The sequence below is a fragment of the Ambystoma mexicanum genome, chromosome 10, assembly GCF_040938575.1.
Source record: "Ambystoma mexicanum isolate Mex_15411 chromosome 10, UKY_AmexF1_1, whole genome shotgun sequence".
Taxonomy (NCBI): domain Eukaryota; kingdom Metazoa; phylum Chordata; class Amphibia; order Caudata; family Ambystomatidae; genus Ambystoma; species Ambystoma mexicanum.
In genome coordinates, this window is record NC_090932.1 from 1015097778 (window position 1) to 1015118142 (window position 20365).

Genomic DNA, 20365 nt, shown 5'->3' on the forward strand with positions numbered 1-20365 from the left:
GTACTGATGCCCTGAAACGCACCTCTCTAGTGGGTATCTCGCCCCAGTCTCTATACAGTGGTCGGCCCTGTGTTGTATGGGAGGTTGAAGCCCTCCCTTGTCTCCTGACCCTCTTACCCTCCAGGAGCCCAGAGCCTCAGTGCTTACATCCTACAAAGACTGCCCTCCGGGGTCTCAGTGTGTCCCCAAATATGTCCAGCAAATCACGCGGGGCCAATAAAGCGGGGGCGATGGACAAGTATGCCAAAGCACTCTCTAGACAGGGGGAGGCTGCCTTGCCTCGGGACGATCCAGAGGCACCGGCTTGTTCCCCTCAGCCAGACCTCACAACACTGATGGAAACCATGGCTAAGAACTTTGCGTATTTCCATGAACAATTGGATGACATCAACGCCAGTGTCGCTTCAATGCGCGCCAAACTGGATCAGCACGGCGCTAGGCTGGTTGAGGCCGAGACCAGGATCGGGGCCAAGGCGGATGAGGTGCACACACTTCAAAACACGGTCTCAGACCTGGTGCGCGATATGAAGCAAGTCAAAGCGAAGTGCGACGACTTAGAGTCCAGATCCCGCAGGAACAATATTCGCATTGTGGGGGTCCCGGAGACGGCCCTCAAAGGCAAAATGGAACAAGCTGTTGAAAACCTCTTGAGAGACCTCTTGGGCGATCCTCAACTCCCCCCCCTTCTTCACGATTGACCGCGCCCATCGAGCATTGGCCACTCGCCCCAAGCCGGGCGATTTCCCCAGGCCGATTATTGCTAAGGTCCTCAGCTTCAGGGATAGGGATCACATTCTGCGCTTGGCCCGGGAGAGGGGTGAACTGAAATTGGAGTCTCAGACTATCCGAATCTTTCCCGACTTCTCCGTTAATGTTCAAATGGAGCTCAGGCAGTTCAATGGTGTGAAGAAGCTGCTCAGAGAAAGGAAAGTGGAATACGCCATGTTGTTCCCCGCAAGACTGAAGCTCACCCATCGCAATAAGCTATATTTCTTCACTGTCCCGGATGAGGCGGTAAAATTTATTGAATCCCATATCCCCCTTCCTGGTCCTGTGGACGTGCCAGGGGATGAGGGTTGAGGTGGCCTATCTTGACCCCCGTATGTGAGCCTCCTTCTGTACTACTGGCACACTTGTCATCTGCACTTCCTTGCCTACTCATGGATCCTCTATTTTGTATATCCTTTGCTAGTCGTAACTTGTTGTAATGTCTCCCGGAAACTTGACATGTGTTACCGCTGCACGATATACGGTGTATTGCACCGATCAATCATTTAAATTGGGTACACGGCAGCAGCGCCCCCCGCTGCAGTTGCAACGCCGAGTTTGGCTTGTTATGATCACTGGTTGCGCCCCAGTTGGGCGTGCAGGCAAGCGTTGCCCCGTTGGGTTTGGCACGCTCGCATTGGATCTGCGGTTGGGTTTTTGAGCACTGCTATGTTGGGGGAGGCAGTGAGGGAGAGGGGGTACAGTTGTGGGATGTTATAACAAAAATGGCAGGGTAGTAGTGGCTCCGGGCGCGATGCAGCGTGCCATTGCATGGTTAGCTGGCAAATATTCAACAAACGATGCCACACGTTACTGGGATGCCCCCTGAAAGCTACTGAGTGGCTATTAGGCTAATGTCTTGGAACGTCAGAGGGCTCAGCAACTTCACGAAGTCCCGCAGGATAACCGCATATGCCCAGAGACACGGGGTCAAAATACTTCCCTTGCAAGAAACCCACGCCCTCGCACACCTTTCGTCCTCTCTCGCCCCGGCATGGGGCCCCAACAAATACTACTCTGTGTACTCCTCACAATCCAGGGGTGTCCTCACCTTAATTCACAAGTCCTTGGAATTCTCCCTGCATACCAGCCACATAGATCGAGAGAGTAGGTATGTGATCCTCCACTGTTTACTCGCTAATACAGAATGCCTTCTGGTTAACGCATACGCCCCGAGCATAGATGCGCCTGATTTTTTTTATCACATTATCGCCATGCTCCAAGGATATGTTGGGGTTCCGATTATCTTGGGGGTGGGGGGCATGAATCTCATTCTAGACTCCGAATTGGACAGATCCGGAGCTGCACCCAGAATAATGTCCAGGGCCGCTCGTCGCCTTCAAGCACACATGGTCCCTGCTGGTCTGGTCGATGCCTGGAGAGCGCTCCACCCACTGTCTAAAGAGTTTACATTTTACTCCTCTGCGTACGACAGTCATTCCAGAATTGATCTTTTCCTTCTTTCGGCTGGGCTCATTGGCAAAACTCTCGACACGCAGATTCTGCCGCGCACGCTATCCGACCACTCCCCGATCACATTGGACATAGCTCTGCACCCAGCCCTCCCCTGTCACTCCAATTGGCGTTTTAAGTCAGAGGCATTACATGATATTGTCTTCAGGGCCGACATCCTCGTTTTTTGATAACAACAAACGCCACGACACAACAGATGGGGTAAGATGGGAGGCATTCAAGGTTTTCATCAGGGGCATGTGTATCTCCAGAGAGGCTGGTGTCCTGAAAGACATTAGGAACTCCTTACGCCGCTCCGAGTCCAGACTCAAGGAACTAGAGCATGAGTGCGCTTCCGCCCCTTCCCCATCCAAGTTAGCACAGATACGAACTGAACTTGACACATTCGAGTCCCTCGCCCTCAGCGAGATAAGATACTATGCCCGACCCGTTGCGGCTCGGAAGTACTGCGAAGGGGAGCGGCCTGGTCGAACCCTCGCCCGTCTGGCCCGGACCGAGGGGGGCAGAGCCCAGATTGATAGTATTATCGACAATAATGGAGTGTAGCATTGGGCCGACCAGCCCATTATCAAGACCTTTGCAGATTTCTATGCAACCCTCTACGCTCAGCAGCAGGAGCACAGTACGCAAGATCTGGATATACTCCTTGACCGCATCCCCATGTCCCTTATATCTCATGCCACTAAAGAGCAATTAGACACACCCTTCACCCTTGATGAAATCGCCGCGATCATCTCGGCCCTCCCTAAGGGAAAAGTTCCCGGTCCAGACAGCCTAACTGCCGAGTTCTATCAAGAGCACGTCGCCCTACTGGCCCCGCGCCTGTACGAGGTTTGGGATGAGTCGCTACGCCTTGCTACCCTCCCCCAGTCCCTGCGTGAGGCTGTCATCATCGTGCTCCCCAAGCCGGGAAAGCCTCTTGATGAATGCGGCTCCTACAGACCTCTGTCCCTCATTAATACCAACACCAAAATATTTGCCAAGATCATAGCAAATAGGTTCCTCCCCATCATGAAATATTTGATCCACCCGGATCAAAGTGGTTTTGTCCCCGCCCGCTCCACTGCCTTAAACATTCGGCGTCTGTTCAATGTCATCTCGAGGATTGACCCTAAAGCCAACGCGGTTGCCGTGACACTAGATGCCCAAAAGGCGTTCGACATGGTTTCATGGCAATACTTGTGGGCGGTGCTTGAGAAGATGGGAATCGGCCCGCGCATGCTGTCCTACATTAAACTGCTATATACTAACCCCGTGGCCAAAGTCCTGGTTAACTCTCATCTATCAGCTTCCTTCACCCTCCACAGAGGGACACGTCAGGGATGCCCATTCTCTCCCCTGCTGTTCGCGATGGCCATTGAGCCCATGGCAGATAGTGTAAGGGACAATCATACACGCAAGGGGATACGGCTACGGGATACCCCCGAAATTATATCACTTTACGCGGATGATGTACTTCTGTACATTAGAGACCCCTCGGTCCATCTCGACCCAATCATTCATGAAATAATCAAAATTGGCACATTCTCGGGCTTCACTATAAACTACACCAAATCAGAAATCTTCCCCCTCACACCCGCAACTTCCCAACCTGCATGCGAATTCCCACTCAAGTGGGCCCCCGAGGGCATCAAGTACCTAGGGGTCCAGGTGTCCCTCTTGAAATCCTCTCTATTGGCTGATAACTATGGGGCTGCCGCGCAATATATTGAGGCCAGGATGAAGAGATGGTGGAACCTCCCCCTCTCACTATCAGGTAGACTGTCCCTAATCAAAATGGTCATAGTTCCAAAGCTCCTATACATATTTGCTAATGTCCCACTCTGGCCCGGGAAACAATACTTGGCGGACTTGCATGCGGGGTCCGCCCGCTTTCTATGGCATTCTGGTGCCGTGCGCAGGAAGTGGCAACATATGACACTACTCTACGAGAAAGGGGGCTTCAATGCACCGGATCTCACCCAGTACTGGATAGCCGCACAAGCTCAGCACGCTACACACTGGTACCATCACCAGGACCCTCCCCCGCATGTTAAGCTTGAGATCCTCGCGACTGGGGAGGTAAATGTTATGTCCCTGATCTTCTTCCACTCGTATCACTCGGACGCCCCGGCCGACCCAGTGGCCTCCACTATCAGGCCGTGGAGACAGGTTCTGCTACCCCGCTCTGGCACCCCCCCCCGTACTACAAATGGCTTCGCTTGTGGTCATTCCCGGGCCTTGCCCCCACACACGATAAGCTTCTTATGCGTCACTGGCTGGACCTGGGATATCAGTCATTCTCCGACTTGTTCCCTGATGGGAAATTCATCACCCCGCAGACATGGAGGCCAGGGCACTCCAAATCCTCATTGGAGTTGCTGCAATACTTTAGACTCAGAGAGGCAGTCCAAGACATGTGGCCTTCGTATCCGGACGAACCCCCGGAGTCCTCCGAGATCTGCTACATTGGTAATTCCGTAGGGGGTAGGGGCATACTGTCCGCCCTGTATAAAATGTTGATTGCGCAAGCTGTAGAACCTCCCCACACTGTCCGGGATGCTTGGAGCCGGGAGCTGGGGTTGGACATCACTGATGGGATGTGGGCCAAAATGTGCATACACACACGTAAGGTCTCTCTCAATTATAGATTTAGATGTATGCAATACAAATTACTCAATCGCCTGTACTGCACTCCTCACGCAGTTGGGAAATTTGCACGGGATCACCCCCAACCCTGCCAGAGATATAGATCCAGCGATGCGGACCACGCACGCATGTTCTGGTCCTGTGGGACATTGGCTCCGTTTTGGTAGGCGGTGCTTGGGGCCCTCTCAGAGATGGTGGGGTTCCGGATTGATCCTGACCCCCTGGCTCTATTGTTCGGGCTCTGGAAGGGGACTGAGGCAAGGCGGGTCGCTAAATTCCTGAATGTGGCGGCGATAGTGGCCAAGAAATGCATTCTGCAGTGTTGGAAGCGACGATCACCCCCTTTGCTAGAGATGTGGTTAAAGGCCCTTACCTGGACACAAATGTGTGAAGAGAACTATATCAACACGCTGCCTGTGAATGCTCGCCCTAAAAATGTATGGACTGAGTTTTGTAGCTATCTGAACAGTAGGGTGGATTTAGAGCTTCTGTCCTCTCCCCCATCACCTGAGCAGGCTGTACTGTGAATGGCCTTGCAAAGTTAACTTGCTCCCATGAATGTATGCGATCTTCTATAGAGCCTGCATTGTCATCCACACCTCAAAATATGTAACGTGAGTTGTTGTTGTAATGTGTAACGCGCCAGCTACTGCTTCTTGCCAATAAAGAAAAGTTTTTAAAAAAAAAAAGATACAAAGTGGTAGGGAAATGCTTGACATGAATGTTTAATGTTGTACATGTTTAGTGGTTGGAGCATGTCACTATCCATAACCTCGCCTTATTTGTGTAATTTTAGATGTGAATGAGGGGGGATCAGATCCAGGCTGCTGCAACAGCAACCTCAGTCAGGTTTGCTACTGTAAAAATGGCCACAGGAGGGCACTTGAAGATGGCATGGGCTCCAGCCCCAACTATCTAGGCAGCCATCTTTATGGAGAGTTGCATGTACAACCATGAACTAGGAAACGTTGTGTACATGAAAGTAACTGTCTTTTCCAGCATTAGACCTTTCACAGTTTCATGCTTGAACGGAGTACAAAGCAGTGTTTACCTGTGAAGTCGGGGAATAAAGCCTTGTCGAAAAAACTTCATTGGAAAAGTCCAGTCCTACCAGTGATGTGTAGTGTAGCATCTTCCAGATTCAAATGCTAAATATTTCTTTCAATGGGATCTTAGTTTGTTTGGAAGCCAACTTTCCCATACCCATGTCATTAAAAAAGTACTTCTGACAGGTAATTACTTTTTTGATTTAACAACATCATATAAAACATACCTGTCAAATACTTGTTTCAACAGGGTCTGACCCTTCATTGACTAAACCATTTTCAGGTCCTAAATCAACACCTGAAAACTTTCTTCATAGTCACTTATGGCGGTACACAGGACTGTGGTTACGCGGGACTAGACCACATCTTTGCTTTAATTCTTACAGAACTGGTCCATGACCGTAGTGTAAGGTGTGCATACTCTTGATTCTAAGGGAGCCCTTAAGTACAATATACTGTGATCAGGTAGGTTCCCTGGCCTGGTCAAAGAGGGGGTGGGAGCCCCTCTCAGTCTGGGGTGGGAGGTCTACCAGGAAGGAATCCAGACCCAGTCCTACCCCAGAGGGTGGTGGCAATTGGGAGGGCCCCAATTCCCGTCCCCAGCCCATGTTCCATTTAGTTTACGTTCAGTACACATTTGCATCACTGAATGCCTGGGACTCGAGGTGCAGGCCAAGTTTTCTCTTGCTCCAAGAACCACCAGAGATAAAAGCAGTACTGGGGGACTACCTGCAGCAAATCTAACCATCGGCGCCCCCACGTGATCTGTACGCCGCAATCAGAGACAGAGTTCATGCAGACAGAGAGCATCAGCAAGAGAGGAAACCGAACTTACATGGGCTGTACCGAGCATCATTCCCCAGCCCGTGCAGCAGCAAAAATGCTGCAACCTACCTAGACCACCAGGGACCTTTACCTAAGCAGCAACCACATAACAAGACTTTACTGACCTCGTGGGAATTAATCAGCCACTGCACTACCAATTAACTATCACTTCAAATATATGCTAGTGGAAATTGAAGCGAAAGACCAATTCAAAACTGCCAACAGAACAACCACGGCCCCAGTCAATTTGAAGGGCCCTCACAAGTGCAATCCCCCCTTCACCTAACGCACTATAAAAGAAGGAGAAAATAAGGAGGAAGAGGAGAAAAAGATGGTTATAACAGATGCCCTCTATGCTAGCCTAGAGATACAAGGAGAAGATGGCACTTTACTTGACCAAACTGCAGCGGCTACTCTCTCAAGAGCCAATTCAAAGCCCCAAGTACCAGAGCCCCAGCTGCTTGGAGAGAGGTGGAAGGCCCAGTGCCAAGAAGGAAGCCTGAAATATGGCACTTCCTGACTGACCTGTGGCAGGAGGGTTACAATATTTTCTGCCTGAAAAGGTCCCTGAATGAGGGGAGGTTCCGGGGCAAGATTATATATTCAACCCAAGTTCTGGGAGAGACTAATTGAAGTTGTAGCAGAGAAACCCAAAGCCTGGGAGAGACCAGTTGTGAATGCCAAGTCCTGGGGTTGCTAAGAGACACTCAGAGAGTGGTTAGATCAACAAGGTCTACACTGAAGAAACCAGAGGTTGAGGGAAGAGACTACAAGGAACTTGATGCAAGGGACCCTATACCTCCGAGGTCTTCAAAGAGCTGGTGAAAGCAGGTAGACTGAAGAAAGTCCAGACTATAAGTAAACCCTGAAAGAGCCTCCAAGAAGGAATGGTGTGTTATGCTTTAGGCGCTTGGAGATGGCCATTTTGAGATTAGGATCGTTCAACTCTTTTGTTGGTCCAACTTTGAAGCATTTTGTGTTTTGAAGTTTAGGGTAATCAAGGGGCTTCTGGGCTTGTTGGGATTCGGTTGAGAGTTTCTGGAGGCCACATCGTTTGAACGTTTCTAATATTAGCATGTGGCAAGGAGGGGTAAGGACTTGAAAGAATGGGATTTTTAATGTTTGTATTTGAACATTGACATCCAAAGTTGTTGGACATCTGGGTTCAGTAAAAAGTTTTGATACTGGAAGCTGACGAGGTAGTCGGACCACTGGAGCTGAATCCAAAGAGGAAGATTAAGAAACACCAGCTTTAACTGATTCCAGCGACCAGAGAGCATGCTGTGTAACTGGAGCATGAACTGATCCTTCCCTTCCAAGCAACCTGGGAGTCCCAAAGACAACTCCCACCAAGAGGCTGGTGAGAATCAGTAGTCTTGAGAAGACCTGCAAAAAGAGGCCTCCATCGACGTGCTGCGACCTTGCTGGGCTGCAAACTGCAAATACCAGGGGACCTCAAACCTGAGTGCAGTGCAACCTCTTCTGTAGTCCGATTCCCGCAGAAATGTTGCTGTTCCCCTTCGTGGTCCTCCAGGAGCAAGATGCAAGTTCTTGAAGTCCCTTCACCAGAGTGCTGGACCACATTAGAGAGGAGAATCAGATCAGTAGTCTTGAGAAGACCTGCAAAAAGAGGCATCCATCGACGTGCTGCGACCTTGCTGGGCTGCAAACTGCCAATACCAGGGGACCTCAAACCTGAGTGCAGTGCAACCTCTTCTGTAGTCTGTTTCCCGCAGAAATGTTGCTGTTCCCCACGTGGTCCTCCAGAAGCAAGATGCAAGTTCTTGACATCCCTTCACCAGAGTGCTGGACCACATTAGAGAGGAGAATCCGATCAGCGTTGAACGTTCTTCTTCAGGCACCTGGAAAAGGCACCAAAACTACAGAGCTGTTAGAAGCCTTGAAGAAGCCTATGTCAGAAGCCTTTTCTGTGGACTGCTGCTGCAAGTTCCCTTCCAGTGTCCCTTTTTCAGTCACACCGACCAAGAATCCAGAGACAGGGTCTTGTGCTCCTTCATCCCGAAGGTGTCAGACTCCAAGCTCTTCTTCTCACCGGAGGTACTGTGTTGGCTTGGGTAATACTTACCTTACGTCTTGTGTGAATCTTGTGTAGCTTTGGTGGTGATTTGTGTGTTTGAAGTTAGTCCATATCGTTCGACCTGAGGCACAACACTGGAACGCCTCTAGGAGGCCTTCTACAAAGTCGCTGGACCCTTTCTGCTAACTCTAAAGTCTGTACTTACTTTTTGGAAGAGATAATCTCTGGAACTCTGACTTTTCTGCATTCTGTGTCTATCCTGACATGCCTAAGGTTTGCCACTAGAATACTAGTGTCCCCCCTCTGCCACTGAGAACACTCATGCTCCAAGAATAGGGAAGGACTAAAAAGGTTTGGGCCTTTGCCTTGAAATAGAACTACTTACTTGTAAATTAGTTGGTTTGGTAACTCTCTGCAATGTGATTAGTTACAAAAGTTCTTACTTACCTGTGAATTGTATTCCACTCTTCTAAAAAGTAACATAGTTGGTTTCACTTCATTATATCTGGAATAGTATTATTGTAAATGTTCACCAACTGGGTCTTACACTTTTTAAGAATGGCACACTGCTATGCAAGGTGAGTATAATTAGGCTTTGCTTACCTGAGCTGCTTTAGGGAATTTCTAAAATAGTCTTACATAAGGAGTTGTTTTCCTTGTATTACTTTTGTGCACTTCTAAAATAGTCTACTTTGGGGTTTGCTTACCTTCAACTGCAGAAGGCCTTTCTAAAAGAGTTAACCGTTATTGCTTACCATATCTCTGTGTTTCACTGACCTGAAAAACAAGATTTGTACAACTGTAATAATTGCCAAATAGGTTTTACTCACCTTGTAGAACTTAACATTCTCCTATATGCAGTGCTGAGTTCATACTAGAATTGGGTTCCACTATTCTGAAAAGTATCTAAGTTATATTACTAGCTTTGAACTGTGTTCAGAAAAGTTATCTGATTGTAAATGTATCAATTCTTAAAGTAGAATAAGTGACAATTGGTGCAAGGTGTTGCCCTGCAACACTACTGGTATACTGGGTTTATTCTAGCTGCTGGATAACACTGAAGGTTATGACCATTATGGTATACTGCCCTTGAATTACTTTGTGCAAGCTAAAAGTAACGAATGTGGTTTTACTCCCCATGAACATCTGTTTGCCATTCTGAATATGTTACTCTAGGTTTAACTCACATTGAATTACTGATTGTTCTTCTAAATGAGGTTTATGCTTTGGTTTATATACCACAAGCATTGGGTTAGGTTTTTATACTGTGTATGATTTAGAAGAACAAGTTACTTACCAACTGGTAGCGTTCTTTCGACTGAACGTTCCTCCAACGTATTCCACATCTTTGACATGTAATGTCCACAGCTGTGCACTTCGGAAACTTTTTCAGCAGAGGGCGTCCTGCGTCGATGACGTCGGGTCGATGTCCCTTGAAGGCCTCCGACATCACTGGATGTTATAAATAGGACGCACGGCGCCCGTAGCCTCAGTTTTAGGTTTTTCCCTCAGAACGTGTGGCACCAGTTTCATGCCTGCTTGACTGCACATAGCCCTGCGGACACAGAAGCTGCAATTGCATAGGAAATTCTCCAGAGGGAGGATGGGAGGGCGATGTGGAATACGTTGGAGGAACATCCAGTCGAAAGAACGTTACCAGTTGGTAAGTAACTTGCTCTTCGAATGGATTGTGTCCTTCAACGTATCCCACATCTTTGACAGACTCCCAAAGCAGTACCAGTAAATGGAGGAGGGAAAATAATTTAGAGTACCCAATTAGATTGCAGAATAAAGAACTGCCTTCCCAAAGGCCATATCCTGACCATGGATTGTATCCAGGGAATAATGCTTAACAAAAGTGTGAAGCGAAGTCCATGTAGCGGCATCACAAATATTCCTAATAGGAACACCCCGCTGGAGGGCGGTGGAAGCAGCCACGCCCCTAGTGGAATGAGCTTGCAACCCTTCAGGAAGGTCCTTAACCGCCAATCGGTAACAATCCGTAATGGTGAGGATAATCCACCTGGACAAGGTCTTTGGTAACAGCCTGGCCCAATCAGTGTCCAGCTTAGCCTACAAAGAGTTGATCGTCCACTCTGACCCTGGACATCCTAGAAAAGTAAAAGCTCAGAGCTCTCCTAGGATCCAATCGATGAAGTCGCTCCTCTTCCTTACCAGGATGAGGAGGAGGATAGAAATATGGGAGAACCACTTTCTGACTCAAATGAAATTCAGAAACTACCTTGGCTAGAAAGGACGGGTGTACCGTAAGTAATGTGGGACACAGTAAAGGGTGGCTTAGAGGAAAGTGCCTGCAATTCACTCACTCTGCGAGCGGAAGTAACCACAACCAAGAACACTGTCTTGAAGGACAGTAATCTCAAAGGACAAGAGTGCAAAGGTTCAAACAGAGCACCAATGAGAAATTTCAAAACCAAATTCAAATCCCAAACCGGCACCTGGATAGGGGACGGTGGGAACACATTAGTCAGTCCTTTAAGAAATTGAGAAATCAAAGGAATCTTAAAGTAAGAACATTCTTCAGACGAGCGCTTAAAGATAGACAGCGCCGCCAGGTAACCCTTAATGGTACCAAAGTGAAGGCCCCTGTGGGCCAAATAAAGTAAGAAAGACAAAACCATAGGAATGGAGCACTGAAAAGGATCAACATTGTGTCCTCTGCACCAGTCGCAGAACTTACGCCAACGGCAACGGTACACAGATTTTGTTGCAGGCCGCCTGGCCGAAAGCAACAACTCCATCACATCATCTGGGAGGTCCCAATCCTTATACCTCAACCTTTCAGATACCAAGCGTGAAGGTTGAGAGTCTTGAACTCTGGATGGAGAACCCGACCCCCCCTTACCACCCTCGCACGCGTGTGCAGATCCTCTCGGCAGGGAAGACAGCGTAGAGGGCAGATGGACCTTTCTAGAAGGTCCGGGTACCATGCTCACCTGGCCCAATCCGGAGCTATGAGGATCAAGTGGGAACCGAACCTCCGTAACCTCTGCAACACTTGACGAATGACAGGGACTGGAGGAAACACGTACAGCATGGGAATGACCAATCCACTACAAACACGTCTCCTAAGGCTTCTCTTGGAGGAAATTCCCTTGAGCAGAATCTCTCGCACTTCCGGTTGACACTGGTGATGAAGAGATCCACTTGCAGGGTTCCCCAAAGGGTGAAGATCTCCGGAAGGACTTCCTGAGCCAATGAGTGTGAGAGATCGTGCTCTGCCTGCTCAGGGCGTCCGCCACCGCATTTTCTTCTCCGGCGAGATGAACTGCCGAGATCGAAATTCCCTGCTGGATGGCCCAAAACCAGAGCTGCATTGCCTCTCTGCACAACGGGAGTGACCCTACCCCCTTTTTTGTTGAGGTAATGCATCGTCACTGTGTTGTTCATCATGATCTGGACACTCTTTCCCCGTACAGCTGTCAGAAAAGCCTTCAGGGCTAGCCTGATGGCCCTCAGCTCTAACAGGTTGATGTGAAGTTTGGACTCTGACAGAGACCAAAGACCACTGGCGGTCAAGTAGTCGGCATGAGCGCCCCATCCTGTGAGGGAAGCATCCGTCACTACAGTCACCTCCGGCCATGGTTGCCAAATGGCTCCCCCTTCATCAAGTTCCCTTTGTTGGCCCACCACAGAAGATCCTGTGAGACCGTGAGGGGAATCTGAACGGGATCCGACATCTTGTCTGAGAACTGCAACCATTGCATTTTGAGGACCCATTGCAGGGATCTAATACTCAGCCTGGCCTCTGGCACCAGGAAAATGCAGGATGCCATGAGGCCGAGCAACCTTAAGAATTCGAAAGCCGGGAGACTCTGGGCATGTTGAAACTTGTCCACCATCTGCACAATGTGATGAGCCCTCACCTTGGGAGGCGAGCACTTCCCCAAGGACGTGTCCAACACAGCCCTTATGTACTGGAGCTGTTGCTAAGGTGTCAGATGCGACTTCTTGAAATTGAGAGAGAAGCCCAGCTTGTGGAGGGAGCGGCAGGTGAGACGGAGGTGATCCATCGCTTTCTCGGGAGAGCGCGCCCGGATCAGCCAGTCGTCCAAGTAGGGGAAGACATGAATACCCCTTCGCCTCTCCTACACTGCCACCACCACCATTAGCTTGGTGAAGACCCTCGGGGAGAGGTCAATCCGAACGGCAGGACCTGAAACTGAAAGTGCTAGTCTCCAGCCGCAAACCTCAGGTACTTTCTGTGCTTGGGATGAAACGGCACATGAAAGTAAGCATCCTGTAGGTACAGTGACACCAACCAATCCTGAAGTTGAAGGGACTCGAGGACCTGAGAAAGAGTAACCATCTTGAACTTGTCCTTCCTGAGAAGTTTGTTCAACCAACGCAAGTCCAGGATGGGTCTCAATGCCCTTCCTTTCTTGGCGATCAAAAAATAAGGGGAATACCATCCATTGTTCTCCGCTACAGGCACCAGTTCTATAGCGCCTTTCTCCAGCAGGGTTAAGATTTCCTGCGCAAGGAGCAGATCTGGAAGCTTCAAAGAGAGTTTCCCCGGTGGATTGTCGTGAGGCTGCTTTAGGAAGGGAAGACAGTAGGCGTGGGATATGGTATCCAGAACCCACGCATCTGAAGTAATGACTCGCCATTCTTCTAGATGCTGAGACAGTCTGCCCCCAACCGGTGAACCACAGGACATGGCCTCATGACTGTTTGGAAGCGGCTGCGGCAGTGCCTGAAGGCAAAGAGGCAGCTGCCTGAGTGGCTCTTACGCCTCTATTTCCCCGACCACCATGGGTACTTTTCCGTTGGTCCCTTTGACTGGCGGTCCCTCTCGTTCTACCAAAGGAGGAGTAGTAACGAAAAGAACCTCCCCTCCACTGCTGTCCCCCAGGGCGAAAAGGCGAAGGTTGATGCACGGCTGCGCTTAAAGATTCCGCCGCAGCCTTCGAAGTCTGCAACCTCTCAAGGCTCTCTTCAGCCTTGTTGCCAAACAAATGTGCGCCATCAAAGGGCATGTTCAGAAGACGGCTTTGCACATACGGAGCAAAACCCGACTTTGGCAAACACGCAAATCTGCGTATAACGGTGCTCGCAGCCATGGACCGGCTAACACTGTCTGCCGTATCAAAACCCGACTAAAGGGATTCACAGATAGCATCCTTGCCGTCTTGCACGAGAGCCAGGAAGCCATCCCTTTCTTCCCACTCGGGAATATGCTCAGCTGCTAAAGAAACACAGTTCACAGAGTGTGTGAGAATCTTGCTAAGGCACAAGTGGAGTTGGCCGATTTCAATGCCATGCTCCCAGCAGAAAATACCTTACGAGCCCAACCATCCATCAAGAGGGATGGTAGGGTACGCCGCCTGCCTCGAGGTGGCCGTGGCTGCCTGAACCACCAAACTCTCAGGAGTGCGGTGAGTGGATAAATAGCTGGGGTCGCTAACGGAAGGGCAGTACATTTTAGTCAAAGATTTATTAACAGCCAGAAGAGATTCCGGTGACTGCCAAGCAGCTGCCACCCTTTTCTGTAAGGTGAGATGAAATGGTAACACCGGGTCAGAGGACGGACCTTGATCTAAGATGTCCGTGAGATCATCCTGCACAAAGTCTTCAGGAGGACTGGACCATCCCAGATACTCCGAGACCCAAGCCATGAGCCCCCTGTATGAAGACTCAGCATGAGCCCCAGGCTCAGGCCTACCAAATTCCACTTCCGGAGAAGTGTCCAGCCCACTGGCATCATGGAGGGTTTGCCTCAACTCCTCCAACTGACTGTCTCCAGAAAAAATTGGAGCCACATCCAGTTCACCATGGTCCACAAAAATCAGACCTTTCCTCCTCTTCATATATGTCATCCAGAGGGAGTTGAAACCCCGGTCTGGGGACAGAAGAGGGCCTGGAGTCCAATACTAACCTCACAGACTTCGCCGTAGCCTTCCTAGGAGGATCCACCGCATCGTGGTACTCCAATGGCGAATTTCGGGCAAAAATTCCCAAAGGCGTCGAAGGCACCGAGGGCTTCGACACCAAGAGCGTCGGCAACTTCGGCATCGTGAGCGCAGAAGGCTTCGGAGTCTACGACAACACTGGTGCTGACTGCGACGTGGGCTGATAAGACTGCAAAGCATTAACATCCGAGTCGGTGGACACGGCGCCGACCGAGTCGACGCCGGCATCGAACCCTTAGTAGATTGCTGCGGTCTCGATGGGGACAAGGACCGAGACCTAGAAGCACGTCTCTTACGACCTTTCGAATCATTGTCTGAACGGGACCTCGAAGGCTCGCAATGCGAGTCGCGTCGTGGACCCGAGCGCAAAAGCATGCGAGCCACGGTACGAGACCGATCCTGGGCAGCTTTGTTAGAAGGCACGACAGGATCCGTGCCCTGCAATTGAAATATCGCTAACATTTGCTCCCTAAAAGCAGCCCATTCCTCCGTAGTCGAGGACTATGTCGGGCATGCTAACTTCCTCACGTCTCCATCCTCCGAGGAGGACGGGGAAGGCGACCAGTGACAGCGCTTCCTCGAGTGGTGCGACGAGGAAGAAGAATGGCGGGAACCACTCCGGGACCAAGAACCCCGGGCCTCCTCCCGACGTGGAGAGTCGCCCCTTGAGTCGTCGGTGGACACCCCTTTGCATTCGGACTTGGATTTTCAGGACTTACTGGGCTTGGAACCCCTACCTACCTGGAGCTTCCCCTTCCGCTCCTGCAAGGCCTTGGCAGTTAGCGACTGGCATTTTGAACAGTCGTCAGTGTCGTGACTCTCACGCAAACACCACAAACAAATGCGATGCGAGTTGGTGATCGACATTTTCGACTTGCAGTCCCAGCAGGTCTTGAAGCCAGACCGCGGAGTCAGAGGGGTCGAAGAAAAATACATCTCAACGATGAAACACACGTGGCACGCCGAGTTTCACGAAGCAACACGTTCGCGGAAAAAACGGAACTGAGGCTACAGGCACTGTGCGTCCTATTTATAACATCCAGTGACGTCGTGCTCGACGGAGGCCTTCGAGGGACATCGACCAGACGTCATCGACGCAGGACACCTTCTGCTGAAAAAGTTTCCGAAGTGCACAGCTGTGGACATTACATGTCAAAGATGTGGAATACTTTGGAAGACCCGATCCATTCGAAATAAAGTTTCTGATACTGTGAAAATCCGGTGGGGGGCTCCAATCTCGATTATTTGCCAATTCTTTAAAATAAGTACTGCAGGGTGACCACAGGAACTAACAGCACACAATCGACCACCGAGAGGCGTGGAGCTACACTCACCTCTTTCCGTTCGGCCTCCACCACCTTCTCCAGGTCCTGGATTCTGCGCATCATTGCGGCCTGGGCATCCTCCAGTGAGGCCCGCAGGCTTGTCTCCTGCGACAGCTGCTCCTGCAACTGGAAACCAAAACAGTCTGTTAAAGCCCTGCAAACAAGGTATCCCTGAGAAGCAGTGCTGAAAAATGCAGGACTACTCAGAGGCCAAGATTGCAGCTACACACTGCACCACAAAGTGCACAGACCCACACATCCATCTTTAAATATTTGCGTGGACCATGGCAAGCACATAGTTCTGAACCCCTGTATATAATAACTTGGTAAAAACAGAACTTCTTAAATGGTGCATTTGCCAAAGATGTACAGGGGGCGTGGGGAAGGCCTCAAAGTTTGAAATGCGATTACAGAAAACAATTTCTACCAGGGATCTCTGCATTTAAATAAACAAGATGTGGTGGAAGAAAAGAACACTCCCGATTCCAGTGGATTGATGAACACTTTATTACTAAATCAGTAGGAGACACCTAACCAATGTCTCGGGAGGATAGCTCAGGGGCATGCTCGCCTTGGAAACAAGACGACACGTAGTACCACAGGTTCGATCCCCGGGTCTGCGCTTAGAAACCTCTAGGTATTAAGCGCATTATAAATAACCTATCATATCATCTCAATGTCAATACAAGACTTTGGTGCAAGTGACACCCCCCACCCCCCACCTCCCTCCTGTGCCCTGGCCTCTTATACACACATGAATACATGACTTCCAATGGCTAGAGGGGTGGTCAACCTGGCAATTTTGCTGTCGGAGAACAAACCCTCATTATACAGCCTTTGATGCCAGCTGCACTCTGCCGTTCTCGTTAGTGTATCATTGAAGACAGCATAGCTTAATACATTTCTCCAAGGTGAATATACTCCCTAAAGCTTTGCCCTTGCTTCGAGGCAGGCAAGAGTCCTTGTTATATGACTTCTCCAACTAAAGCCACCTTTCAGTAAAAAGCGAAAGTAGAGAACATGCTTAGCCATGCCAAAAGGGAGATATGTCAGAAGCGTGAACAGTGAAGCGAGCATTCTTTCGCGGTGGGCAAAGCGATTTCCCATCTGTGAAATGTACAGTGCAATCCAACGTCTCTTCTTATGCAAGCTAAAGACAGTGGTTTAAACATGGCGAGTGGCAAACAGAATATAATGGTATACAGTGACCGTATAAAATGGATACCATTTTACTTATTTTTCCTCCACAAAGAACTATAGATAACAAAATAGAACTATTAATAAGCGATCGGCTAGCATTTACATGGCATTTGTTTCTCTGCCTTGAATGATGTAACAAGGTGTTTCGTGCCTCAATATCATCTGCCTCCACATCTCCTTCCTCCAGGCCAAGTAGAATTCATTTTAGTGGTGTAATTCGACGTTAACCCTTTACATGTGAAATGTATAGTAATTCAATATGTCATGTGGTCTCGTATAGTAACTCTTGGCGCATAGCAGGTGTTTGAGGGTAAGTAAGCGTGCATATTGGAAAGTAAAGTAGTAAATATCTACCCAACATGTCAATGTTTACCAAAAGAACACAATGTGATAATAGTACAATACTACACATGATTTAAAGTAAAGTTTAAACTTGGCCGATGTTGTCCCATTGGGTCGCCCAGGGAGCATGTCCCTTTTCCCCCATGCCCCACTTCTCTACAGACATCAGCATGAAATACAAGGCCCAGACACCATCCCTTCACCCACATTACTGCATTAAACCAAACAACAAGCACAGACAGCATCAGGCGGACCAGAAGTAGCAGTTTTTGGCAGAAATATTTTTTTTGTTTTGGATATTAGGTTACATTGTAGCACCACCTCCTAGGATCTGTTTGAGCTATGTTTATCAAGCCTTACGGTCAAACATTAAGCTCGAAGTGCCTGCCAGTGTTTTATTTGTCCTTCTGAAATATAATTACTTAATTGGAGCTGTAAAGGTGTAATACAAATGGCTCTACCAAGTCTGCCTTCAGCCACTCGATGTATAAGCACTATATATGTCCTTCACTGAAGTCTTGTTAAAAATAAGCATGGGCAAAGCCAACCTTTTTTACTTGTGTATAAGTATTAGTCTTTTGTCAGTCACCTTTTATAGATTCCCCGGTACTCTCACCATTTTGCAGCTGCTACCATTTATGGGCAGTTAATACCACTATGACAGTGTCTGGCAAATGCCTTTCCAATGCCTACTCAAAATCACAAACTATTGGCATTGTCAATAGTTGTTTTTTTTAAAGCAAGCTTTTTGCTTAGCCAACAAGCTCCTGAAAGTGGGTCAAAAGTCCCGGTTTTCAGATAAATCTTTGAGTCAAGCTCCTCATGAGGGCACTCTTCTGGTTTATTAGGTGTGTGCAGGTCAATGAAAGTAAATGTGCACATATGTTATATATGCCAAGTGGTCAGATGTTCAAGGGGAAAAAAAGTAAGAGGAAAAGGGGAAAGACTGGAGAAGTGAAGGAAGGGAAGAAAACAAAAGGAAAACGTAGGGAGTGTAAGTGAGGCATGGTATCACAAGTATGACACTGACACAAGAGGTACAAGTTTCAAAACCTTTATTCAATTTTCAGGGTTTGGAAAAACTCCTACTTTGCCCTATAGCTATGATGGGAGTAGTCTCTACCATCAAACGATACAGAAAACATAGTCTTTGTCAACTCAAAATGGCCTATACTAACCAGACTTAATGCCTGCCCTATCACTCATACAAAAAGGGTGTAACGGGGAATATGTATGCAAAGGAAAATCAGTGTTATAACAAAGGATCAAAGTGGCTGAGTCAGCTCTCCTCCCCACGTTGGACAGCACGGAGTAGATAGCATGACACACTCTGGATCAAGTTCTCAAAACAAAGGCAGTTCAAAAACGTGGATCGAGGACCGCCTGGCCTTCCACGTTAAAGTCACTTACTCAAGCGTTCCAAAAGTTCTTTCACAGTTCAACAAAAAGTTCACGTAGGTCTCCCTCCGTCGGGCTCGGAACTCGCAATCACAGTACTTGCAGGGGGTCTCTTCCCCAAGCTTAATTCACATTTGTTAGGGGTCCCCTTCCAGTTCACATAGGTCTCCCTCAGCCGAGCTCGGACCTTCTCCTAAGGTCGAAGACTTTCGAATGTGCCAGGCTTTTACCATAAACCTCTGCAGGACCACTTCGACTTTCTCTTCAGCTCAGACTCTTGTGTTATTTGCCCTAATGTGTCTCTTGGTCTGGGTAATTCATTCACATTTTCACTTCCCCTTTTGCCTGAGTTAATCTTGACCATTAAGCATTTTAGAGTTCATTCACCTTGCCGCTTTATAACAAAACATTTTACCTTTCGCATGGAGACTGTCGAGTGGGCTACTTCCTTTCGCCGGACCACTGCGCCACTCCGTATCACTGGCTTCACAGTTATCGGTAATTTAAAAGTTCACCACAGGTCTGCCGTTCTTCGCGTCTCATCCACATGTGTGCAACCTTCAATTGTGAGCTATACTGTTGCAACTTCAATCTTTCCCTAACACACACCAGCCTTTTATGTCACTCGCCAACTCACCAGCTGTGTGCATTGCTTTCTTGTATTTGCGGTTTTAATTCACGTGTCAAGTTTAATAACACAGGCTTTGCCTCGCCTCCCCAACTCGGTCGTTCACCCGGGAGGGTCGCTGGTGTCCTTGAAACACAATGCTGTCTTCTTGTTTGGCCTTCTCCGCTTATCTTTCATGGCTCTTCGGAGGCAACAACCTCGATAAGGATCTCCTGGGTTTCTCTACCCTTTGCTCTGCTCCCTCTGTCGATCGCTCTGCTCCAGTATGTTCACCTTCGCCCTGGAAGTTCTGCTCCTTTCTCATGGTCAGCTTTGCTCAGAGTGTGTCTCTAGGTTCCGCTTTTTATCCATGTGGGAAGAGCTAATGGGAATCAGATGTATGTGATTAAAGTCAAGTGCCTGACTTTGCCTGACCCGATTTGCAGAACATGCCCAATGAGAAATGTAAGGGTTAGCTTCTTTACTCTCAGTCGCCCTCTTCCTCGGCCCAATGTTTGTGTAGAAAGGGGGGAGGCGGCGGAATTGGGACATTGGACACACCGCATCTTACCATCTCCCCGAAGAACCCTCACCCAGGTGATCCTCCCGCACTGGTGCAGCCCCCCCAGGGTCTGGATCCAAAGACTATGGCCGTGCCCTGTCCACCTGAGAGAGAGATCCCCGGGTACTGGTATGCGAGGCAACCTTTGGTTTCTCACAGGAGGGAATAGAAGGGAAACAAAAAGAAGGATGGCTGCTAGGGGAGGAAAGTGTATAAAAAG

At 48.9% G+C, this 20365-nt stretch overlaps 1 protein-coding gene across 1 annotated transcript in view; it reads right to left on the reverse strand.

Annotated features, from left to right (window-relative positions):
* The window catches only part of CCDC150 (coiled-coil domain containing 150), a 917521-nt gene that overhangs the window by 595362 nt on the left and 301794 nt on the right, over positions 1 to 20365 (reverse strand). The window contains exon 6 of the mRNA XM_069618819.1: positions 16046 to 16162. Within this exon, the coding sequence (XP_069474920.1) occupies positions 16046 to 16162 (117 nt within the window). The remainder of the gene's footprint in view (positions 1 to 16045; positions 16163 to 20365) is intronic.